Below are 25,788 nucleotides of genomic sequence, written 5' to 3' on the forward strand. Positions count from 1 at the left end.
GTGAGTATCCAGAGCCCCAGAGCTCTGATCCACAGGCTCTTCAAGGAGCCTGGTGAGGTGGGGACAATCCCAGCTCCATCAGGGGTCATGGCGCCGCCCATGAAGCAGCGGGCAGATTTTCATCAGGCTGTAGCTGTTCTCCAGTGATCACTGTGTGCGGGGCTCTGGTCACTGGCCCGCCCGGCAGAGTTTGCAGTCAGAGTGACTCTGAGCACTGGCTGAGGGACTTGGAAAAGTGGCTCTTTCTCCCTTGGTGTCTCACTGTCATGTGGGAAAACCTGCCTCACGTGCAGAAAGTGCCCCCAGCCCGTGCCCACCTCCAACCACCATACCTGATAGTCAAAGGTCCCCGGCTGCTCCCTCAGGTCTTTGGGGGTCCGAAGGTCTTCCAAGCTTTTGGCCTGGCCCAGCTGCTGCAGCGGGACTTCCATGTCGAGGTTGCTGAAGACATCCTCCAGGAGGTTGATGCTGGCGGCCCGGTCGTGTGGAGCTGGGGTGGGGCCCACAGGCTCCCGCGCTCGCTGCTCCGGGCTTTCGGCCTCGTCCCCTGCACTGTCTGACTCCTTGAGTGTCCGATATGGCTGTGGCCTGGGGGGAGGCAGAGCAGGCTGGATTCTCCCACCCAGAGCCGTCCAGGAAGGAGCAAGCAGCCCCCACCCCGGAGAACTTCCAGGCCTCAAGGAGCACAGCTGGGAGCCTTGGGAGAGGAGAGTGTTCTGGGTCCCTGCGAGTGCAGGTGTCTGAACAGTGCCTGTCAGACAGACAGACAGACCTGGGCTGATCTCGGGTTCCGCTCACTGAGGGGCCTTGGGCAAGTTGCTCTGGCTCTAGCTTGCACCAGGGAGCCCACTTAGTTTCCTCCAGACCACAAGACCTACCATAGAACTGGTCAGCAGGCTCCCACACTATTCACACAAGGCATGAGGAATGGGGCACGGCTGGAGAGGGAACCGGCAGGAGGACTCACTCCTGAGCCCGTTGTCCGTACCCTCACCCCTGCAGTAGTCGGGTCCTGGGCCCAGCCTGTGCGGAACTGAGCGGGGGGAACTCTCCCCCAGGGGGCTGCACAGTGCACCCCAGGATCCTCAGCCACGAACTACCTAGGCCTCAGCCTGTGCTGATCTCGGTTCCAGCCCTGGTGCCACCTCTTGCTGTGGGACCTTGGGCAAGTCACTTAACCTCTCTGAGCCTCAGCTGCTCCCCCGTTCCAGAGTGCACGTCCTTGCAACTGGTGGTGGAGATGACACGAGCAGACGTGGTGCCGGCTGTACAGCAGGCATGCTGAGGCTGTTAACACATCCTGTGCATTCATGCACCAAAATCTTATAGCCAACCCAGGTGCTGGGGACACTGGGTGCCTCTCGCTATCCTCTCTCACAAGCCTGAGCCCCAGGGTACGTGGAGAATGCTCCCCAGACCTCTTGTGAAACTAGGTCGGAGTAGCATCCTACCTCCAATCACAAGGCTCTGCCCCCTGGGTCAGGTGGAAACTGCTCATGGCTCTGGTAAAGTGGGGAAGGTCGCCACCTGGTGGTCTGAAGGCCCACTTGCATGAACCTGGGCAGGGGGACAGTCAGTAGAGGAAAAGGGGCTCAACCAACAGTCTTGACTCTGGCAAGGACTGCGTCAGACTGTACTATCTCCCTGAAGCCATACAAGCAGCCCATGAAGTAGGACTCACACCCTCCACTTTATAGATGAGGAAGCTGAAGCTCAGAGAGGCAAGTAACGGAACCTAAGTCACACAGCACCTGGCAAGAGGCAGAAGTGGAAGCCAAGTATGAGAAACTTCTAAAGTCCCTCACTTGCTCTAACTAAGCCATCTGACCAAGCTCCTTTAACCAAGTTTGAACACAGTGAAGGAGACAAAGAAAAGTCAGTGTGCTTTGTAGTTAAGGAAACAGTTTGTTTAGAAGGAATTCATTTTAAGATGGCCGTTTCCCTTTAAACACACACAAAACCCTATGCTTTTCATAGATCATGGTTCAGGGAGTGAGCATTATTTTAAATAATTAAGGCATCAATTAATTTAAAAAGAACGTGGCCAGCCAGATCCCACGGTGGGGGTCCTTGGCTGTTATCTGTGTGGGATCCTTTTACCAGCAAGGCAATTGTAAGTTGATACATGGCTGGACATTTCTTATTCCAATGATGCAATCTTTATTTTAATTAATAATAGAAATAATAACTGATACATTAAGTCTATGATATTATAGATACTATTGCTTAGGACAAGGCTTTTCTCCTAGTTTTAATGAAGGAGATTCACTGTACAGACCAGGCAGCACGCAAAACTTGGGCAACACTGGCTTAGGGCACTGCTCTCTAAGTGAGGACCTCAGGAGGGGGCTGACTTGCCTGCAGTCACAGGGGAGCTGGTGGCACAAAGGGCCAGAAGCTCCTTGCCTGTGGGGGCAGTGGCAGGAAGAGAGCTTTTGGGCTTGTTGGGTGCCCCAAGGAACCCACAGGCCCAGCCTTGGAGGAGAGAGTGGGTGCAGGGAGATAGTGAAGGGGGCTGACAAGGGGGGAGCAAGGGGAGAGCCCCTCTTCTGTAATCGGGCTGGAATGGTTCACTCCCCAAGGTCTGCTGTGGGTGTTCAGCAAAGGGCAGTTCCCTTCCCCTGAAGGCTACCATTAGAAACACCATGCAAACAGATAAACACAGACCAGAGCTGGCCCTCTGCTCAGTCCCAGCTGGGAAAAGCCTGTGGGTGGAGAGGCAAGAAGTGGTGAAAAAAACAGGCAGCCACCAAAGCCCAGTTCCCGGGGTGGCTGTGTTGTGGTGAACCTTCTTTTTCTCTTTCTTTGTTGCAATTTGTAATTAGAAGGAGGCTTAGGCTATAAATAATAATGAGAAAAGTTATCTTAAAGTCAGACAAATCGGTAAGATCTTTGGCCATGCCATCATTAATATATATATATTCCATACCAGTAACTTTTTTTTGTTTTTTTTTTAAACTTTAAATCTGACGCTCCATCTCCATGGCTTCCCAAGGTGTGCTGAGATAAAGGAAGACTGGGCAGCAACAACCAGCCTAACCGCAGCCGACGCTGCAGTCGGCAACCCCAGTAACAGTCCAGTGCATTCTCCCTGTGAGGAAGGAGACCGATGTTCCCGTCTCACACCTTCACAGCCCAGTCACCCTTGTTACCTCACCCCATCGCCACAGGCCCTGTGGGGCTGGCGGAATGAATGCCCTGGGAGGAGGCACACGGCGGGCCGGGGGAGGTGCGCCGCCCTGCACGCGGGCGCCGGATGGCAGCAGCCCCAGGCACCCTCCCCACACGCAAGCACAAGCTGGCCACCCCCGCCCCTTCAAGTGGTCCCGGAGAGTCACCAAGCCGAGCTCAGGAAAACGGAAGAAGGAAGGAGAGACCATTCAAAGGGAGTGGAGAAGAAAAAGCTTTCGGTGAAGCCAGAGCTCGGGCCCTCTTCCCGCTGGCACTCATCGTCAGAGGAGTCTTCGGAGAGGAAGACAGCATAGTGTCGCAAGGGCCTTACGAGGCTGGGGCAGAGGGAGACAAGAGAGAAGACCGTTAGGAGGCACCTCAGGACTCCGCGTGGTGGGGAGGGAAGGAGGCCTGCAGGCCGGTGCCTGACCCTGGCCTCCCTCTGCTGGCCAGGGAGGAAGCTGTCCAGAGAAGGCCTGACGGGCCCCCACGGTGAGGAAGCTGGTCCCGAACAGAAAAGAAACTGTGGGTTTGCCACCTGTGTCAAGAGCCTTAAATGCATCTATGACCTCATGATTTCACTTTCATTTAGATACCCCAAACTGTAGCAACAGATTATGCACAAAGATGTCCATTACCGCTCTGTTTATAAAATACGAGACAATCTAAATTTCTGCAGTAGGAATCTGGTGAAGTGAATTATGGTACAGTTGGCTGAGTATTATCTTCTCATTAAACTATGTTTATAAAAACCTTCTGTCTCATTTGCTAATGGAAAAATGCATAGAAAAAAAGACTGGAAAGGCAGGTGTCTAAATGTCAACAAAAGCTAGGGGATTTTGGGTAATTTTTTTTTCCCTTCTCCCATTTTTTATTTTCGTGTCTTCTACATTTTCTCCAATGTGCATATCTACTTCAATAATCAGGAAAAAATAAAAAATGAAAAAGTTAAAGAAGAAAGTGAGCCACGTGGAAGAGCACTCGCAAGAAGGCCCTTTTCTGATTAGCGGCCGCTCTCTGGAGTCTCCCTCAGATGCCTCTTCAGAGAGTCTTTTTCATCTGTGATGTGGAAATTAAATATTCATTGTTATAAAAAATACATCTCCCTTGTCAGCCACCTGTGAGCTCTACCTCTATAAACACAAACACATACACAGCCCAGAGAAACTCCACGCCGGCTCCTATGAATTATACACTGACCAGGGCGCGTGAGAGGCGTGTGCTCAGGAGAGAGAGGCTGGACCCCACAGCTCTTGGTTCAAATCATGGCCCCACGGCTGCTGTCCCAACATACAACTGGGGAGCCGGCAGCCCACGCCTCTGCCCAGTGCAGAGGGCTGGACGCACACCGAGGGTCTCCTGGGCACTGGTGAAATTTGGAGAGGTACCTCAAACACAGGAGACACAGGGGTACCTGATCGGGACTGTCTCCTCTCTCCCCAGACCCCAGCCAGAGCAGTCTCCTTTCTTTGCCTCATATGATGCAATTCCCTTCTGACTTCATTTCAGGAAGAGGAAACATGTCCAAAAAAGTGCATGGGTACCAGGGCTGGAGGGTGAGTGAGAGACAGCAGCTGTCCCTGGGGGGACTGGGCGAGTGGGCTGTGACCCACCATCCCCGGTGCTAAGACAGTTGTTACCCAAGGATATCTTGTTCCTTCAAATGTGGAATCAAAGCTGGCGCCCAGGGCTGAGGGCCCAGCACGATCACACTTGACCCTTCATTGCCTTGCACTGTCCCTGGAAGTTAGCCAGGCAGAGAGTTTCGTCCTCGTACTGAAGAGGAGGTTGAGGGTCAGAGAGGGGAATTCACTTGCCCAGGGCTGCACAGGGAGGTCACCACTCTCCTCTCCTCTCCCAGGCCGCCTTCCCGGGTGTCAGGGACAAGATGCATGTCAGCCCACCAGGACTGGTGGCAGCATGGCCTAGAACGTACATTTGTCTCTGCTCAGGAGAGAGGGCAGGAAGGTCTGACCTGCAGGAATGTGCCCTGGCCAGCACAGGGGCCAGACTGGGACATAAAATACGGCTCAGCAGAAGGGCCACTTTCCACATGGCTCCTGGAATCTTGCTCTGAATCACAGTCCCGGCCTTGCCAAATCTCTTGATGGTGATTTCACCTCAGCTGGTCATGCAGTGTCTAAAGCATCAGCAGTACTGATGTTCAGATGTGTCTGGAATGACTTATTCATCTGTCTAAAGGTTAGGAGGACCCCTTCTTACTTGCCAGCACTGGACTGTTGTCTCGAGTGGGGTGGGGCACAGCGGGGCAGGCACTCTGCCTTAGGCTGCACTCAGAGAGCTCATGGAAGGTGCTGGGCAGGCGGGAGGCTCTGAGCAGGGCGGGCGCTGCTTTGTGCCTAGCCCGCCATCTCTGTGCTGCTTTCCTGCTGCCCCTGCCACCTGCCTTTGCCTTTGCCTGCTGCACTGACTGCCCTGGCCTGCAACACTCAGCTCAAACCGCTCTCCTAGATGCCTTCCTGGAGCTCCCAGCGGAATTTTCTCCCTAGATGGAGTGGGCTTCTCCTTGGGCTGAGTGGTTTAGCGCTTCATCAGTACAGCTGTGTGTGTGCTGTGCTTAGATGCTCAGCTGTGTCTGACTCTTTGCGACCCCATGGACTGTAGCCTGCCAGGCTCCTCTGTCCGTGGGGAGTCTCCAGGCAAGAATACTAGAGTGGGTTGCCATGCCCTCCTCCAGAATCATCAATAGAGCTGAACCTCTTGCAGTTCTGTTTGTGATGAGGTCCTCAAGGGCAGCAGCCTGGTGCATTCTCTCTATCCTCACACCCCTGGCACAGTGTTAGGGCAGAGGAAGTCTGCTGAGGGACTGAGCAGAAGCCAGCGTGCTGGGGAGACGAGGCCTCGCACGTGCCCATTTTATCCCTCTTTCTGGACACCCACCAGGCACATGATCCTTTCCTCAGCTTGAGGATGCAGTGTAGGAAGGTCCCCTCTCTGATGTGGAGAAAAGGGAACCCTCCGACACTGTTGGTGGGAATGTACATTGGTATAGCTACTATGGAGAGTCGTATGGAGGTGCCTTAAAAACTAAAAATAGAGTTGCCGTGTGATCCTACAATCCCACTCCTGGGCATACATCCAGAGAAAACTCTAATTTGAAGGCATACACGCACCCAATATTCATAGCAGCACTATGCACAATAGCCGAGACATGGATGCAACCTAAATGCCCATCGATAAATGGACGGATAAAGAAGATGTGGGACATGCATACACAATGGAATATTACTCAGCCATAAGAAGGGATGAAATAATGCCATTTGCAGCAACATGGATTGGACCTACAGATTGCTGTACTAAGTGAAATAAGACAGAAAAAGACGAATACCATAGGACATCATTTTTATGTGGAATCTAAAATGTGATTTAAATGAACTTATTTACAAAACAGAAACAGACTCACAGACAAAGAAAAACTTACGGTTACCAAAGGGGAAGGAGGGTGATAAATTAGGAGTTTGGAAATAGCAGATACAAACTACTATATATAAAATACATAAATATCAAGGTCCTACTGTAGAGCACAGGAAACTATAATATCTTACAATAAACCATAATGGGAAAGAATATGAAAAAGAATATTAATTTAAGAATGAATAGGACCACGTTTATGGATGAAAGTGTTATATATATACGGGGGCAGGTGGGAATCTCAGAAAAATGCTTACAATAGTATCCACAAGGAGGTACTGTGCCAGTGTCTTTACATAGGTTATTTCTACCACCCTGCCCCCACCCCCCAGCAGGAAGGTGTCACTGCACAGATTTTAGAGAGGACAAGACTGTCATAAGTCCATTCATCCACCTGTCTCGTCCAGTCACCCATGCACCCAATCGAAAAGCACAGCCTGAGTGCCGACTGAGAAGACCCAGTGCTAGATGAGCACTGGGGGTCATGGTGAAGAAGAAAGGTGTGATCAGGCCACCCAACCGGGAGGTGATGAGCAGGGACTCCAGTTCAGAGCCCTCTCCTTCCAGTCCTCTGGGCTGGTGGAAGACTGTGTACATGTGGGCCTCGTATCTCTGCTTGAGTCAAACTGAATGAGGCTTTGGTGACGCTCAAATCCATCTTGAATGCATTCCAGAACCTGTCCAAGCACAGTCCCCTCCTCTGGCTTTGACAAGCAAGCAGAGAGCACAGCTTGGCACATTAGCTGCATGCCACTAAAGCTGCCAGCAATATCTGGATTCATATGAGAGCCAAGAGCCTTTGTGCTGGACTCTGCCTTGGTTTTGTTGTCAGGCTGCTGCACTTCCCATCATTGTCAGAATCCAGTGACTCCCGAGGGCAGATCACAGGTACTTGGGGGCGAGGTGGGGGAGAGGGAGCCTCACTGTCCAGCTCAACATTTTCCTCTCCAGCTGGCTCTTTTGACCAGGCCAGGCTGGTCGGGCAGGGCTTCAACATGAGGTCCAGGGTGTCTCCTGGACACACTATCTGTCTCTCAAGAGTGATGGAAATACCCAGACAAGAACTCTGCCATGTGGTTTGATGAGAGTTTCTTCAGGTCCAGGCTTTGGGCCACATGGATGACGATGCTGACACTAGCAGTATTTACAAGTGTTGGGCTAAATGCTGTCCGTACGGTTTCTGATTAATTACTCATCACATCATCCTTATTCTGCAGATAAAGCAGCCAAGGCTCAGAGAGGCAGAGTCACTTGCCCAGTGTCACACAGCAGCTAAGGGCAGAGCATGGAATTTGGATCCGCCTGACTCTAAACCACTTTGTGATCCTGCCTCTTTAGTTCTGTGGATCTGAAACAATGAAATAAGGGGTTGTGTGTTTCTCCTTCCACTTTTGATAAAAGGTGAGATTTCAAAATAAACTTATTTAAATTCAGCTGCTCATGTTCGCCCATGAAACATACAGTCAGATATTTGTCAGAGATAAAGGATAAACCGTCGAATATGTCCAGGTTTAAATTTTTTATTAGCTTAAGGCAGAATATGAAAAAAAAAAGCATACCTCTTCCCTCATTAACCCAATTCAGCTACTACCCTGCAGTCTGCCACCCACCACTTGCCTGGATTTTATTACACACAAAGAGCTGTCTGTGAAAAGGCAGGTCGTGGCAAACTTGGCTACCCAGTGAGGGCTGCCGGGGTCTTGGCGAGAAAGAAAGGCCCGCTGTCCATCACATTCAGAGCCCAGCGTCTCCCACGGCTGCTCCCGCCTCTGCCCACCTCATCTCAGCGCGGAGTTCCCATGCAGATGACTCCCCGAACCCTCTCTAATGTTTGGTGTAACGTGTCGCTGGCTAGCACGCGCGTGTGACAGTGGTGACAGGCGCGGCTGTTCCTTTTTAAATACCATGTCAGAGACACGGCGTCAGGAAGCGGGGACGTGCTCTGTGGCTCTCTGCCGTGCCGGGATCGCACGGGCTTAGTTTTTAATGAGGAAGATCTGCATCTCGAGAGTTTTTTTCATGTGTCACATCGCGTGGACAAATCAGCAGCACGTCACGCTGGCCCACAATGAAATGCTGACAAATGTAGATATTTCAAATTTAATTGACATTTAAATATACTTGAGATAAAGAAGGGGAAAAAATCAGCAAGGACTTGGTCTCCAGAGGTAACGAATGAGGGGAGCTGGTGAACACGTTTTAAAGGATCATTTCATTCCAGCACAAAGGATCTTTACTTTACTGGACGCCGGTCTGGCATCCACTGATTACAAGGCTCCTGTTGGGCCGCTGGGCAGGGACAGGCCCCAAGACAAGGCCTGTCTGTCCACCCTCCCCCAAAGTGCCAGCCAGACCGACCTCGGGACAGTCATTGTACCTCCCTGAACCTCAGTTTCTTATCTGCAAAATGGAGATTCTACAGCCCTCTTGTTAGTCTTATCACAAGAGCTGAGTGAGGACACTCGTGAAGGGCTTCACACGGTGCCCAGTGCACACTCAGCTCCTGCCCAGATGCTACGCTCACCTGTCCACAGATTTTGCACCTCTCCACCCTGTTCAGAGTCTCCCCTGGGTGTTCAAGGACGAATAGGGTGGTCCTGCCTTCAAAGATCTCCCCAGTCAAGGTTGCTGGTCCCCAGCTGGGCACGTCTCAGCACATCAGAGTCACCTGAGAGCTCCCCCACCTGGAGGCGCTGCCATGCCTCCTTGCCAGCACTGCCACACAGGGCTGATACTCTGGAGGGCACCTTAGCACAGGCGTGGGTTAAAAAACAGAGAAAAAGGCTCTGAAGCAAGTCTCTTCTATGGAAGGGACGAGTGTGGTGGAGGACCCATAAGGGAAGCTCTGGAACGTCCACTGGAGCTATTCCATGTGCCTGGGGCAAGGCTAGGACTGCTAAACAGGAAGAAGAACTAAAGACAGATATGGGAACCTGCTGGACACGCGGTCTTTGTTCTCAGTGGTAGGTGAATATCCACTTAAGAACAGCGATGAGAGACTCGCTGCTGTGATGAGAAGGTGTCTTCCTGTCTCGTGGACTGGTCGAGGGTGGATGGTGAGTGTGAGGCCAGGGCCTTTCCTTCCTGTTGGGGACTTGCCCTGCCAGAGTGCAGTGGTGCGTGTGCCCAGCTCAGGGGCCCCTGGACAAGGCGCCACCTGGGAGGTGACATGGGGGCTGGGCTTTAATCGTGAGTCCAACAGAGGCTGTACAGTGGCCTGGAGGTGTCTCTGTGGAGGAGTGGGCACGGGGGCTTGAGGGTGGCAGGTGGGGTTGGCAGGGACCAGGTGGTGTGAGGTCGGGGTGGGGCGGTGGTGGCCTGGGGAGCCGGCACGGGGCACTTACTGGCTCCACTGCCCTCATCTCCATCTCCTGGGTTCGTTGTGCCTTTTACCTTTCTTTAGTATCTTGCTAATTGTCCACTTATTCATCAACCTGTGTCTGTCTATCTGCCTTCCTCCCACAAAGATCACTAGTGTGGACTCCCCATGTCCACACCCACACCCAGCAGGCTGAGGAGACCTTCCCTGGTGCCGGGTGGACACTCACGCAGGCGGAAAGGCCTGGCTCCACTCTCCTACCCTTCATGTTCTCTGCTGGAGGGAAGACGGGGAAGGGGACACCTTGGGGGCGCTCTCCTTACCCGGAAGAGAAATTATGTAGATGCTGAGAAACACCCATCCCTCATCCTGAGGACAGTCTCTGCCTGCCAAGAGCGCAAGTCTTTTCTAGGGACTGAGGCAGCAGTTGTGGGAAGGTGTCTGGTGTGGAAGCAGTGGATGTGGATGTGGGACCCAGTGGGCCTGGGTATACGTGCTGGAGCCAGGGCAGGTCATTCCACCTGACAGAGTCTTGGTTCCCCCGTGGCTGGGTGGGCTGACAATGCCGTCACTGTGAAGGCTTTGGGGGAGTAGGGGAGGCTAACCAAGATGACACATGTCAAAGTACTGGGCCCAGAACAGGCGCTTGGGAAATGGTGACATGGAATTTGGACTGGGGAGGGTGCTTGTTGGTGTGGCAGAGCCTTTCAGAGGAGACTGAGCTCAGTGACATCTTAAGGAGGGGGTGCTGTGTCTGAAGGCATCATAAAGGCTTGGCTTTTCAGTTGCATCTAATCCCCTACTGTTACCGCTCCTGAGAGAGTCCCTCCTTCCAGGTGGTAGGTGGAAGTGGTCGACATGAGGGGTTCCTGTGTCTTCCTGGGCTACTGTGTATGCCGGGGGCCCTGTGGCAGCTCCTGCTTTTCTAGTCTGGGCTCAGGCTTCATGCCTGGCTTCTGTCTTGGCTTTGTCTCTGGGGCCTAAAACTCACCGGTGGAGAGCGGGCAGGGGCCAAGTCGGGTCAGAAGCCTCTTGCCTCGCTAATTGAGTCTGCACCCACCTGCTTGATCTCCTGGCAGCTTGCCAGGCCGTAGTGCCCAGGAAGCTGCCCCTACCCCCTGGGTCCTAGGGCCCAGCTGGCACCCTGGAGATTGCTCCCGGGGCTGATTGCAGCTTCTAGCTCTTAGAGGGCCAGGCCAGGCAGGTGCTGCTAAGCCTCCTAATCACACCTGGCTCATAGCAGGTGCTCTTTACACATCTGTGGTTGTTAACTGACACCAGCCCTCATCTCCAGGACGCTGGGCTGTAAGCTGCCCGCGGGGATTCCTCCGTTCACTCATTCAGTAAATATCCCTGAGCAGAGCTGGGCCAGGCTCTGGTCTTGAAGTTGAAGAGTCAAAGCTGATGGTCACACAGCCCTGCCCTACTTACAGACTATGGGGGTCTGTGAGTGTGCGTGTGGCACGTGGTGATACACGACACGGTAGGTCATGGCTTCGTCAGGGGAAGTCCTGGGTGTTGTGGGCTTGGGAGGAGGCAGGCTGCAGCAGTCACGGCTGCTAACTGAGGATGCTTGTGTGGCTCCTATGGGCAGCTTCCCAGATTGTGTTCTTTGGGATGTTAACAGGTATTGCAAAAAAAAAAAAAGACGGCAAAGAGAGTTGTGCAATGTCTCGGACTGGCAGCTGGTGGGCCAGGATGCTGCCCAAGTCTGCGGATGCCAAGCCAGGCATGTACACCAGGCCCTCACTCTTGGGCAGCTCTGGGTCTGGACAGGAGGCAGAGGGGCTCCGGTTGTGATCCTGAGCCAGAGGCCGTGCTGAGCCCAAGGAGACTCAGCATGGGGGCAGGGGAAGTGGGGGTGAAGCAGACGTCATCTCCTGCCAGAGCATGTGTGCAACCAGCCTGAAGAGATACGACTGCAAAGTGTTCTGAGACCTGGTCTTTGGGCAGAGCTCTCACTAAATGCTTCTGGCAGCTTCTTCTGATCTTACTTTAATCTTTGGGGGCTTTGGGTACTGGGGTCATGCAGTGCAATTCAGATGAGCAGACTCTCCAATTCCTGAGCAGTGGGGGCTGGCCGTTTGGTGCACACACTGCCTGCCCAGCCAGCACCACCTGCAGAAGTACTCCTCGTCCAGAAGGATTTCTAAGGCCAGCCGCATGTCCCGATGGGTCTCTGGGACCCAGATTCCCGGGGATTCCACAGTTCTGATGGGAGTGTAAAGTGGTGTGATTCTTTCAGAAAGTTATTTAGCAACACAGAACAGAAATCTGTCTAAAAGACTGGTTGAGGACAGACTTTCCTGGCAGTCCAGTGGTGGAGACCTGGGGGTGTGGGTTCCATCCCTGGTGGGGGAGCTGAGATTCCATGTGCCTTGAATCTCACATGCCTTGAGGCCAAAAATCAAAGCAAAATAAGAAGCAGTAGTAACAAATTCAGTAAAGACTTAAAAAATGGTCCACATCAAAATATCTTAAAAAAAAAAAAAGACTGGTTAAGGGTTGGTCTTTGGTGTTACGGACAGCTCTGCCACTACCTAGCTTTGTGACCAAGTGCAGCCAGCACTTCTTGGAGTCACAGCTACTACTTCTATACAACAGAGCTAATGACACCTACCCCTGCCCCCAGATTTCCATGAGGATTTAATGAAACTATGTATGTAAAATGCTTAGCATGCCGTATTCAGTTAATGGTAGTTGTTCTTATAATGATATAAAAACTTGGAGGACAAGGACATTCACTTTGGCATTTTTCACATTTGTGAAAAACTGGAACAGTTTACAAATCCCATATAAGGGGTGTGGTCAGGCAGACCACACAGATACACACAGTGGGATCTTCCATTCCATGGTCACCACGGGGCTAAGGACGTGGGGATAGCGGCCTGTAAGAGTGGCTAAGGACAGACTTTCCTGGAAGTCCAGTGTACAATGGGATATTGCAAGGAGGCTGGCAGCTCTGCAAGATACATCTAGAAAATCTGCAGAAATGCTAGTAAGTGGTGGAACTGAAGTAGTGGGATTCAGAATGAACTTGTCTCTTTTCCTTAACTTCCAGCTCACCTGTAAGGCTACTGGGTTATTTTTACAAACAAAGAAAATTACTGGTAAAGAGCAGTTTTTTTACATGGATCTGGCCAGAGAAATGACAGGGCAATGGCTTACAGGCCCCTGGTGGCTGAACATAGACTATTCTCACTTACTTATTTCGAACTCCAAATAACCAGCCTACAGCGGGTCAAGACTCAGGTGGCTGGAGGGTGCTCTGTGTCACCTTTAGCGGACAAGGTATGCACTGAAGGAGCTCAGTCTCTGCTGCTGGCAGGACTGGGCACACCTCAGATCTACAATGAGCACAAGCTCTGTCACCATTAGGACTCAGAAGACAGCCCTATCCTTCCAGGTAATTATGCAGATTTAAGAAAAGGTGGGGACTGCTCCTAACTGTCTCCCTCCCAACTCTCACAGCAGAATGAAATTTCGCGAATGAAAGAGAGGCACCTGGGGACCAGTAGGTCATCCCTTTCCTTTGGCCTCTGCTTGCTGTGTGTGGTCCTGAGGGGCGGGCAGTACTGAGCAGTGCTGCCTTTTACAGCTTGCTATCGACTCTTTCTAAGCCTTAGGTTGGATGCGAAATTGCCCCATATCTAGCAAGCCGGAGGGAAGATAAGGTGGGGCCTGGGAGCCATGCACGCTCCCGTTGAAAAGCCTACCTTTAATGGGGTGGGGAGCTGTGACTTCAGTGTGCCTACTGCAGCCACCATCATCCTCATAGTCATAATTAGGTTCTTAACAAAAAGGGCTGGATGCTGCAGAAGAAAGGACCAGGCCTGTCATCGAAAAGATGATCTCTCCATTTTCCAGCCCCCAGACCTTGGGCAAGTTATGGAAAGCCTCTCTCCGAGCCTCAGTTTCCCCATCTGTTCAATGGGAAAGCCACTACCCACCCTTCACCATCTTCAGGGATGTTCAGTATATGTCACTTCTCTTTCCTTCCCCAGATAGAAACACTCAGCCACCAGAGAACACTGCCTCCTGGGCTAGAAGAGGACTGAACAGCTCTGGTTCCCAACCCCAGGGAAGCAGAAAGGAAGGTAGCGTGCAGGATAAGACACCTCAGGACATGGAGCTCTCTGGGCAAAGCCAGGAGAACAATGGACCCCCTTGGGCAGCACAGTACAACCGAGAGAACGAAGCTGAGCAGCACCGGGAGTCCTGGCCCTGCCGCTTTCTAACTGGATGGCCTGGAACCCTGGTTCATTCCTTCCTGAGCCTGAGTTCCCATTCTGTGGGAAGGATGCCTAAGAGGGCCCAGAACACATCAGGAGCTCACTGTACTCGCTGCCAACTGGCCTCTGACCCACGGCCCATTCCGTCCGATCCCTCCTAATCCTAACTCTTACCCTAGGGGATCCTTGGGGCATACCATCAGTCCTGCTGTGAATGATAATGTAAGTAGCTAATACTTCTGGAGAAGTCATCACTGAATATTAATGAGCTAATGTTAACTGAAAAACAGAGGGAAATGTTATCCCCAGAAGACTTCCTAAAGGAGTCTTCCAATCGCCATCAAATGGTTTTGAGGGGCTAGGACACCTACTTTTCACTGGGGAAGGAAATTTAACATAGGAAACATTTTGCTTTGGGAAATTGCAAGTCAATAAAATTTAGCTGTGGGATTCCCCTTAGGGCACCCTTTAAAATCTTAAGAAGCTCACACCTGGTAGGTTTTTGAAGATGTTTGTGGAATGAATGGAGGCAAGAATGGACATAAGTTGGAAAGCAAAAAAATGGACTTCAGTGAAGGCAGTGGCCAGCAGTGCTGCGGCAGTGACAGCGGCCTCGATGAATTCCAGATGCTGCTGCCGCAGGAGGCCGTGGAGACCGACTTATTCTGAATCAGCTCCATCTTGTGGTCCACACAGTTAATTATTTAATGTGCTTTTTGGAAGTGAAAGTTGGGGCAAGAAGTCAGGAGGACCGAATCCCGCCCTCCACTTCAAAGATCCTGTGTCTCCTTCTGCCGCCAAAAATCCTCCAAGTTTCTGATGCACTCTGATATTCCCAGCGGAGACAAAGATTGTGATTCAAGAGAATCCAGGCCAGATTAAAGGGCCAGGCACCGAGTCCGCGTGCCCAGCACTGAACCACCCGCAACAAAGCCCCATTAGGATGTGGCTCCTGCCCGCCGGCTTGTCTTCTCGTGTCTCCCGACACAATGCTGACAGACTGGGGAGGGGCGGGTTCTTCCCCCCAAAACAACATTTTATGAGGAGTCTGTTTTATTAAAATATTTTCCGCTGGATGCTTCCTGTGTTTCAAGAAGTTGGTCTTGCCAGCTGGAGCTGATGACAGTTGAGAAAAACACATCCAAGTGCTGTTGTGACATGGCATTTGGAAGTGGAGCACAACAGGGGGTGGGGGCAGGGAGAAGGCAGCATGGGAAGAGACGCAGGGAAACACCCGGGTTACACCAGAAATGTCACTGGCGTTATAGGAATACAGCCCTGCCTTCCCTCACCCCATAAAAAAAAAAAAGAAGTGAACAGAAACTCTTGGAATGATGTTCTAAAATGTACCTCCCTATCTCCTGGTGGGCCACTGTACGGTGGAGCACTGTTATGCGTGATCACAGAGAACCTGTCATTTGTCTTCTATAACTGCCAGTGTGCCAGCCCACTAAACTAGCCAACCCTGCTCCCACCGGTTCATTTCAACCTCAAATGTTTCCCCCAAAGAAATCCAGAACAAGGCATAATGCAATAAAACAAAACAAAACCCACACAAAGTGGTACCGACCCAGCTCTGGTAACCACCAGAATGATGGGGGTGCCAGACCCTGGCTCTTTGCATACACTGACGCAGCAATCTCCTATCACGGGGCTGGAAAAGCGACAGCATAAACACGTGTGGTGGGGAGGTCCAAGCTCTAATCGGGACTTGGCCACAAATGGGCAATGCTTTTCGGTAGACTGGCAAGTGCTGGTGTGTTTCTGGTACAATGCAAGGATATTCTGGATTTGCCTTTCAGTATCTCCAGGCCCATGACCCTCTATCCAGTACATAAATATTATGTACTGGATAATAAAATATTCAGTCCAGTTTTAAAGAGATGACTCTCAAGAAAAGTGACGCACTTCTTCCCCCTAAAGAGAAATCTTTGGGCTCTGAGGCACTCTGAAGCCACACTGCATTCTCTCCACAAGGGGGCAATCATAATCCACGGCAGGGAAACAATCCGCATTCCCTTTGTGCACAGCTCAAGTGAAACCTACACCCGACTTCTGGAGTCCTCTCTTCCAAATTCTCCATCACCACGCATCTCCCAAGACACACAGACACACAGGTTTGAGGGCCTCCTAGGCAGGCTGGTTCTGTAACCACACCGCAGTCTCCCGTGATACTGAACTATATACCAGAGAATCCTGGATGACAGGCAGGCTAGGCCACAGCCCGGCATCTGAGAATTTCTGCTTTCTTTTGGCTCCTATTCTTGCTAGGACCTGCCATCTCTCTTAACTTCCTTCTCTGAGAACTTTTCTGAAAACAGGGCAGCCAGGAGAAGCACTGCCCTCTTCACCCAAGGGACATCAGGGTCCCAGGGGCAATGATTTTGGCTCGCAAAAACCCGAGGTGGATTCATGTACTTTTCAGGGCGTCATGGGAAGCCGGCGTGTAGCTGCTGAGTTGTCTGGGCAGAGACCAGGGGCTGTGCACCTTGGGGACCAAGGGCAGACAGCATCCTCTGATGGAAGCAGTGCTACCTTCTCCAGACAGCGCTGAAGCCAGGAAGCCTCTCACATTCACACCGCTCACCTCTGGCCCTGGCGTTCCCCTCACCTACCCAACGTCCGCCCAGAGAATGACTCTAAGCCAGGTCCTCTGCTTGCTATGGGGCATGAAACCCAGCACCTGTCCTGAGGAGCTCTGGGCCCGAGAGCTAGAAAAGCAGACTCATGATGAGCTAAACGCTATGGCACAGGTGAGCAGAGGTGCTGGTGCGGGGGGCGGTGGATGAGGATAGCCCTGGGTGTACCTCCCTCGAGCAGCCCAGGCCTAGGAAGGTGGCGCGTGTGTGAGTCGCTCAGTCGTGTCTGACTCTTTGCAGTCCCAAGGACTGTAGCCCACCAGATTCCATGGGTCTTGGCCCTCATTAAATAGGCAGCCTCCTCAACTGGGTTCCTAACTCTCTCCTGCTGACCCTCTATTTTTAGCGTAAGAAAAAGCCGAGAACCACTTTCTGAGCTTGTCTGAGTACCCCGTGGGTGTCACTACTCAAAACCCAGCCTGGTGCCCGGCATCCTGGCCTCTGGGGCCTCCTGCTGGTGTGACAACTGCCAGCGGAACCGACACTGAAGATCAAGCCCTGCTCCCCGACTGACCTCTTTGTGAAACACCCGCTCAGGGCTCCGGGGAAGCCCTTCAAAGGCCAGGGCTGCCGCGTGGGCTCCACAAAGCACTGGCCCCCCTGGGCTCCTGCAGAGGGGAGGGGAGGACGGGGTACTCACTGGTCGGGGCTCGAGACGGACGTCCTTCGGGCTTCCACTGTGATGTTGCTCTTCGGTCTTTTAACGACGTGTGGACGGGGAGGGCGCACCTAGAATGGGCATGGGGAAAATCCCCAAGAAGGGCTGAGTTGGAAAAGCCATTCAAGGACATTTTCAAGATGTAGGTAAGCAGCCCTAAAACAAACGTTAAGGGATTTTCAGAGCACAGACTTAAAGGCTGTGCTTATGATGGAGACTTTTGAAGTGGTGGCCGATCTGTGAACTGGAATCTGTGGCCTACTCAAAGGAGAAAGGCTCTTCTGAAGGGCTGGGTGTCCTGATTTGCACCCAGCGGGTGGTTCCACCTGCTTCCTTGTGGGGCTGCCCTGAGGGCTCAGCGAGACACTGTCTGGGCATGACCCGGAACAAAGAGGCCCTAATAGTAAGTCCCGCTTGCCTTCTCCTGGAACCTGGAAACCAGTTTGTTAGAACAAGGAGGTTTCACTCAGACTTTGTGTTTAGGGCACACATGCCTATTTTGTTCTTTTTAACAGCTGAATTATAGGATGCTTGTTTTACTCTCTAAGTGGGAGGGTGGAGAAGCAAATACTAACAGCATTAGGGCACCAATTAAAGTCCTCCTTCTGCTCCCCTGGGCAGCCCTGTGCAAGGCTCGGTCTGGACCCTCACACAGTCCGTGTGGCCACTGCACTCACCACACAGACAAGCTCAAGGGCCGGAGCCGGGGGTATTGACGGTGAAGTGCACAGTCTCCTGGTCCACGGCCAGACTGCAGAGACACGGTGGTTTTTTTTACTACCTACGGCCTCTGAAGGCTAAGATGAGGGATTGTATAAAAAGACACTTCCTTTTCCTACTAGAGCCGGTGATGACAGTTAGGCTAAGAATTTCTAGGTGTCCTTAGAAGAACGCTCGTTTGGGCCAGTCAACACTAACTGGCTTTAAATTTGGCACCACCATCTCTGTACAATGCCAGAGGAGGACTGGAGAGAGCCTATCTATGAATTTTGTTGCCAGTAAGAAGCACCAAGCAGCCCAGTGCGGGCTGCTCCTGTTCTGCAGACGAGGGGCCACTGCAGGCAACGTCACACTTGCCGAGGTTAGCGGACAAGACCGAGAAGGAGAGCACAGGCACGCTCCAAACCCTGCGCCCTCGCCTGGAACCTCCCCCAGCCCCAAACCCCGCGCTGCTGGGCGACCCAACACGATGTCCCGGAATACAGGTTACAGAAGCTGGCTGCATAAGAGACAAGTCTTTACTGAGTTTCATCAGGCCCTCAGGCCTCCTCACATCTGATCTAACCAGAGTTTTTCCTGTGGAACAGCCAGTCTGATCTCAGCCTGGTTTGGCAAATCAGAGATGTGGTAAAAGCCAAGTGCATTCCACTGAACTTGCTGTCTGCTATGGGGTTACTGTGACGCTCCAATGAGCTCATGGAGGAGAAGCGCTGGCATGGGGCCTGGCACACAGTAGGGGCTCAATACAAGCTCATCGTGCTTCCCTGTGACCTTATCAATAGCAGACGGAAGACAGGGGGCATCTCTGAATTAGAAGATGGATTTATGATGGTCTCATCCTTGCCTAGCACTCCGCTCCATGCCTGTATTAGTGACCCCCTCAGCTGGGTTTTTTGAAATGAATGTTGCTGCTTGGAATCTAAGAAGCGCGTAATAATGTTGCTGTTATTATCACTGCTATTAGAACAGTGCCTTCCACGGTGCAGACGGACGTCCAGTCACTGGCTGCTGAGCACACGAGTGGATCCACCCCACACCCACGCTAACCCTGAACTGGTTTCTGGCCCAGAGCCTGCCTCCTCTGGCAGCTGGTAAGCAGGATCACCTGGTTTGCACCTGACTTTGCACCACAAAGAGGGCATGCAGTTGGGGGCAACTGCTGCCTTGCCCCGGGGTCCTGGGGTGGGGGCTTCAGGAAGGTCAGACAGTAAGGCCCGTTCGCCTGTCCCTGCCCACAGCTGCTCCTCGTACAATAGAGGTGGGTTAGGAATGTGAACTTGTGGCTGAAATGGGGGGATTAAGTTTGTGGCAACTTCAACTGAACTTGCAACGTGGTGAAACATGGGGAAAAAGAACAACAGAGCTAATTAGACGAGCTGAGCTGTCAGAGTGCCGCTGAATGGCTCAGCGCCAACAAACAAAAGGAATGGGTTGGCAATCAGCAGGATCGATGGAGAAGACTGCTTCATTAGGGATGATAAACCAGACAGAGCGGGAGAGGGAGGGGTGGGAGGGGGAGGGCAGCAGCAGAGGCGGGGGAGGGAGAAAAAGGCTCGGCAGACCCAGAGACAGTCACCCGCACGGCTGCAGGCACACCCAGAGTCACACGCACGTCTGAATGGTGTGGACAAAGCAGACGCAAAATTATACTCACGGACAGACAACCACCCAGAGACATGCATGGAGGCATGGAGATGCCAACAGACCCACAGTCTCGCAAATACTCACAGAGGCACGCACAGGAGAAGGCCCACGCACGGATCTCTCTTTCTCTCTCTCTCACACACACACACACACACACACGCACACACACACACACACACGGCCGTGGACGTACAGCTAGAGCCACACCAGACACAGACACACACAGACAAAATGGTTTAATTAAGCCCGAATCACAAGACGATGCAGACAACTGGCCCGTCATATTTCAGTGATCAGATGCGTCTTTCCGGGGTGCTTAGGAAGGGTGGGGGCTGGGGATGAGGTAAGAAACCAGGCGAACACACAACGCGACTGGCGCACCAGCACTCCGGTCCCAGCCGCGCTGGGGAGAAAATGCTAAACAGGGATTTAGAGCTCTGTTCAAGGGGGACTTGAGGGGAAAGTTGGGAAACCAGCCAATTCCCCACTGGATTTAAAACCTGAGAAATCTAAGTCGGCAGGGTTAAATGTGTATTGAATACAAAAGCACCGAGTACATTTGATTTTAATGGTGAGCAAGAAATAATAAATACAGAGCTTATAAAGCGCTTCACATGCGGCCGACCACAGCCTGCCTCTCCCCTGCGCGCCCCAGCCCACTCCCCTGAGGCCACAGACACTGGCAAGACTTTCTTCTGCTCTTTTCTTTCTCTGCTTTTTACAAAGAAAACCTAAATCCTCTGGTCACATCTGAACTCCAGCGACAGGTGCCAGGCTACAAAGCTCCTTCCAAAAAGGCTGGATGCTGGCCCCCACGCTCCCACTGCCCTGGGCTGACAGCCATACTTCTGCCGAGAATGCCTGCGGCTAAGTGACCCAGCAAAGCCCGGTCAGGGGCCAGAGGCTCCTGACATGGGAGCTTGGCGGGCCGTCATCTCTGAGGCCCTCGAAGCCACGGGGCTCATACTCCACGTCTTCCAGGCTCACCCCTAGTGTGCAGGGGTGCCCATGGGAATGCTTGCGTGAGGGCACTCAGAATGAACAGACCTGGGGCACCGGCGAATGCAAGGCCCCGAAAGCACAGAACTTCTAGGGCTCCCACATTAGCCCCACAGTGACCCTGCTTTGGATGAAGGTATTTGGGTGGGCAGAACTGGGCTACGTGTGTCCACCTCTTGCCAGGGACTGTGCTAGGTACTACAAATATACGACCTCATAACCCCACCAGGTAGGTAGGGCAACCCATTTTATAAATGATGAAACTAAGGCTCAGAGAAGGTATGCATATGGCTCCACGTCACACAGCGAAGAAGTGTCCAAACTGTGATTCAAACTAAGACAGGCCTCTCTGGCTTCCAGGCCCAGGAGGATCAGTTCTGTTCGGCCACCTGCCTCTTCAGTGTCTCATAATCCTAGACCCCCGAATGCCAGGCCAGTCACCTCCCACACTAGGGCAGTGGCAGCAGCAGCTGCTACTCAGTGTTCAGGGCAGTATTTGCCTTCCCAAGTCCTCAGTCACTGGTGGATGTGGCTGGATTCCAGCCCTCCGCACCCCAACCCCCCAGGCTGTCCAGGTCCTCACACTGGCTACACAACCAGTCAAAAGTAGTCAAAAGTAGCTGTCTCCAGATTCTGAGTTCTTCCAAGGGGAGCAGTCCTGCCCCGGATCCTACTAAGAGATTCCCTGCCATCTTTGATCCTAGGTCCCTCCAGGCACTTCTTAGTGCTAGCCACTGGATGACTCTGACTTGAGAGAGGCTGCTTGGTGAGGAGTGAGGAGAGGCAGGGCAGAAGCAGGCCTGGGCTCAAAGGCCAGCATGGCCTCTGATTATCTCTGTGGTTTCAGCTGCCAGCTGGGGACATAGCATCTGCCTCCTCTGGGTTGTTGTAAGGACAGAGGAGCAGAGTCTGAGGCACATTAAAGGTGCTCACTAAATGTCATTTCTTCTCACCTCTGCATCCGTGCCAGGGCCTAACACTGCAGTAGTGATTCCATAGGAAACACAAGCTACCATTGATTAAATTTTTCTCACCTGAAGGTTCTCCCCCCATCCTTTGTACTAAGATGGACTCTGTAGAGATGGAGGGCCCAGGGAACTTGGTATGCATGAAAGACCATAGGTTCTAGAGTCTGGTGACCCCTTTGTGTAGTTGAGGGACTTGGGTTAAGTTACTGAGCGTCAGTTTTCTCATTTAAAACGGGTGGAGGAGATGCCTACTTCATACAGATTCTGTGAGGCTCAGCTGGGATGATATGACTAAGAATGATTCGCTGACTATGAAAATCCTAGGTGAATGATTAAGAAACTGGGTCATTCCTTAGAAGTTTTAAGACTGAAAAATCTATTAAGAAGAATAAGAACCACTACTGTGTCCCAGGCCCTGTGCAAGGAGCCTTACAAATGATGTCTATACTCATGCTCACAAAAAACCTCCATGAACAAGGGTGTATTAGAGAGAGAGAGGGGCGAGGCTCAGAGAGAGCTTCAGGACTTGCCTAGAGTCACACAATCCGGGTATCAAGCCTGGCTCTGTCTATTCCCCAGATCCACGTTGCTATTGACTGCACTGAAATTCTCACTAAATCACACAACACTTGACCCAGACATTGGCTTCCTGTCCCCCAGAGCAGTTTCTCTTTGCTGTTTGTGCCTCCCACCCAATGACAATAAGCAGAAACATTTCAGCCCCTCGACAGCTGTGCTGACCATGGTGTGACTGGGGTACGGGATGGCTCTGTCACGTGTGGAACCTCAGTGTCATGGCTGCCTCCACCCCAGCCCTGCAGCTCCCGTACACGGGAGGGAAGGGAAGGGAAGGAAGACAGTGCCACAGAATGTTCCAACATCCATGCAGAGAAGGCCACCCATCCGACATTAGGTACGTGCAACAAGGATTCAAAAGACACAGTTTGAGAGCACTCCTAACCACTTCTGGTTTGGTGCCATCTGATTCAAATAGATCTTCACTCTAATAAACTCTTAAAAAAAAAAAAAAAAAAGCCAGACACAGCTCAGCCCAGTCACCTGCACCCCTCAGCTGCCACACTTTTCAAGATGGATGTGGACACCACAGCAGGGAGGGCAGGAGGGGCTGGGACTCGGGTTTGTGGGGAAACATGATGGCCACTGGGCTGGAACCAGACCCCTTTTGCTTGACTGCAAGAGTGGTGGCTGCTTTGAACAAGAAACAGAGAAACTCTTCTCTTGGTCAACAGCCCTCACTCAATGGTCCCAGCCAGTTTCCTTCCCACTTGAAAGGAAGCTGCTAAAGTTATCAGGCCTCAGCATGACTGAAGCCTTAGCTCACAAGAAAAGGACTTCACTGATGCTGAACACCGGATCTGCGCCCAGTATTTTCCCAAGGCGTTTCTCTTGAGAAGACATGGATGGGTCCCTCTCCCTTGCCTGCCCATTCCCAGGTGTTGGTGGGTTTATCACATCTCGTCCTGCTTTTCTGCCCATCCTCGGAGCTTTGCTTGGGAAGGTGGAGCCCCATGTGCGGCCCGGGAGAGGAGGAGACTGGTCTCCATCTGAGCCGGCTCGATATTCTCTGGGCGTAGCGTCCGCCCCTGGGAAGGCACATCAAGTGCATTTCCAAACCAAGATCTGGCACAACGAGACCCCTGCTGCCAGACTTCCGTTTCCTTTGTGAGGAAGAGGCGGCTGCAGCCTTTAAAGCTCACTGGCTCGCAACGTGGCTCAACCTAGGAGACGCGCTCAAACCAGGCACGCACGGCAGACACAGCACACAGCAGCCCCGCTACCTACAGCTCAGACCTGCAAGTTGCCAAACTGGTTCAGAAGAAAGAGACAGAAGCTCAGGAAATGCAAGTCCGGGTACATGCCACACAGAGGGAAGCTGAAAAACCCACTTCCTGGTTTTCCTTGGCAAGGCAGCTGAGTTCAGACCCCCGAGGTTTAGTCAGGCGGGGAGACGGCTCAGGCAGTGTTAGGTGAGAGGACAGAACCACTGGCTACTCACGGGCCTCGAGCGCTGTATCTTGGGAGGCGGCGGGCGAGTGGGACGGAGTCTCTGTGGCTGCATTAAAGTGGAAACTTAAGGAATCAGTACACACAGAGGTGGTTTGACGCATTTTCACACACAGCTCCAGGCATCCAGCCACCCAAGCCTGAGCCCAAGGGCCATCTTTGATGCCTCCCACTCCCATGGCTGGCTGCCGGCTCCTGCACACCCCATGTCTGAGGCCCTCTCCTCCACCTCCGGCCTGGATCACTATTATCAGCTGGGCCCCTGCCTGGAGCTCCTCAGCCATTCTCCACTCTGGCCGAGAGGAGTTTTCTTAAATGCAGTGTGACCTTGCCACCCCCAGCTTGGAGACTCTGCTGTCCTCTCCTGTCCTGGGGTGACAGTTCACCAAGGCCCTGGGCTGGCGTTCTAAATCCTCTAAGACCTGGCCTCTGCTGTGCCCTACCCAGACCCCTCCCAAACTTCCCCCCGTGCTCACTCGAAGACCCTTGCATGGCCCGAGGCTCTCAGGCCTGCTTCATGCCTGCCCAGCAGGTGGAATGACCCGCCCCACCCTGATCTGCCTGGCAAACTTTGCTTGTCCTTCGAGACTCTGCCAAGGTGGGGTGCTGTTCCCCAGTGCTCCCACTCATCACCCAGTGTCGCCCCGTGTCTGCCCCTCTGCCCTCCTACTCCTTCAAACGTTCATTTCCTTGAGGGACTCATCCCTGTACCATGGGGAAAATGTATCTTCTTAATAAATGTCTGATGAATAAATACAATTTGCACAAAATGCTTGGCTTTTGAATAAAAATCAGTGGAGCACAGATCTCTTAGCTTGAACCCTCTGTGTCGAAAGTCAAGCTTTGTTCTCTCAATAGCCTGCCCAGATATCTAGATGCCCTGGACAGTGGGGCAGATGAACACAGTGGAAGGAGAGTAAAGTCCACACTAGACCAAGGTCACGGACACTTGGCAAGCCCTGGGAGGCTTCTGGTTGGTTCTTCCCATCAGCCTCGTGGTTCACAGAGGTCCGTCATTAAGCCGCAAAGTCCAGACCTGCACTTCCCACGACAGGGGCCAATGGCCACACAGGGTGAATCCAAATTCAGATGTGCTGTTAAGTGTAAAATGTACACTGGGTTTTGGAGACTTAGTTTGAAAAAGAATGCAAGATATCTCAATAACTTTTTATACTGATTATATGTTGAAATGAAAATGTTTTGGATATTTTGGTTAAATATATTATTAAAATTAATCTCGTCTGTTTCTTTTTAATTTTTAATACAGTTACCAAAATATTTAGAATTCCATATGTGGTTCGCATGTGTGGCTCCTGTTACATTTCTCTTGGACAGCACTTCAGAGCTTCACTTGGTTGGAGTGGTCCTCCAGACAGCAAACCTGCCTTACAATTCCTTCTCCACACCCGACTCCTGCGGGGAGAGGCTGTGTCTCAGAGTCCCTGGACCCCTGGTGCCCAGCACAGGGCCAGTCGGAATGGCCTATGGAGAAAGTGGGCTGACGAACTTAGTGGAGAACTGGGGTCCCTCATGGCACACTAAGAGCACATCTGGATGGAAATCAGCCTGGCTTCCTGGATCCTGTGCTGTTTGGAGTGTGGGCAAACCCTCACTCGGAGACCCTTCTTCAGCTGGAGGCTGTCGAGGGTTGGGATGCCGCCCAGAAAGACGAGCATGGCTGCCCGCAGGCACATAGGCTATGGTCCTCGTCCAACCCCTCAACTCTCACAAACACCCTCTGCTCCCCCAATCACCCTCTGCTCCCCTTGCTCTCGGTCCCTCTGCTTCTGGGTGGCCTCCTTCTCGAGCCCCAGAGCCCTCACCACTAGTCACCTCTGACCTGGCCGGCAGGGGTGGCAGTGGGGCTGGGGGCTTAGGAGATGACCTCTGGGGTCAGACAGTCTCACACTGAACCCAAGCCTGCTATTTAACCATCCAAGCTTGACTTTCCTCATCTGTAAATGCAGGTAATGGCACTACC

At 52.4% G+C, this 25,788-nt stretch overlaps 1 protein-coding gene across 6 annotated transcripts in view; it reads right to left on the bottom strand.

The window, feature by feature from the left end:
* DENND1A (DENN domain containing 1A) overlaps positions 1–25,788 on the bottom strand; it is a 531,115-nt gene that overhangs the window by 3,957 nt on the left and 501,370 nt on the right. For 2 of the 6 annotated variants that reach the window (XM_027556229.1, XM_027556225.1), the window contains 4 exons: positions 23,800–23,856; positions 17,434–17,522; positions 3,378–3,506; positions 333–588 (listed from right to left, as the gene is read on the bottom strand). In XM_027556229.1, the coding sequence (XP_027412030.1) occupies positions 333–588; positions 3,378–3,506; positions 17,434–17,522; positions 23,800–23,856 (531 nt within the window). The remainder of the gene's footprint in view (positions 1–332; positions 589–3,377; positions 3,507–17,433; positions 17,523–23,799; positions 23,857–25,788) is intronic. The other 4 variants (XM_027556226.1, XM_027556227.1, XM_027556228.1 and 1 more) reach the window with 4 other exon arrangements.

The sequence above is a fragment of the Bos indicus x Bos taurus genome, chromosome 11 (genome assembly GCF_003369695.1).
Source record: "Bos indicus x Bos taurus breed Angus x Brahman F1 hybrid chromosome 11, Bos_hybrid_MaternalHap_v2.0, whole genome shotgun sequence".
Taxonomy (NCBI): Eukaryota; Metazoa; Chordata; class Mammalia; order Artiodactyla; family Bovidae; genus Bos; species Bos indicus x Bos taurus.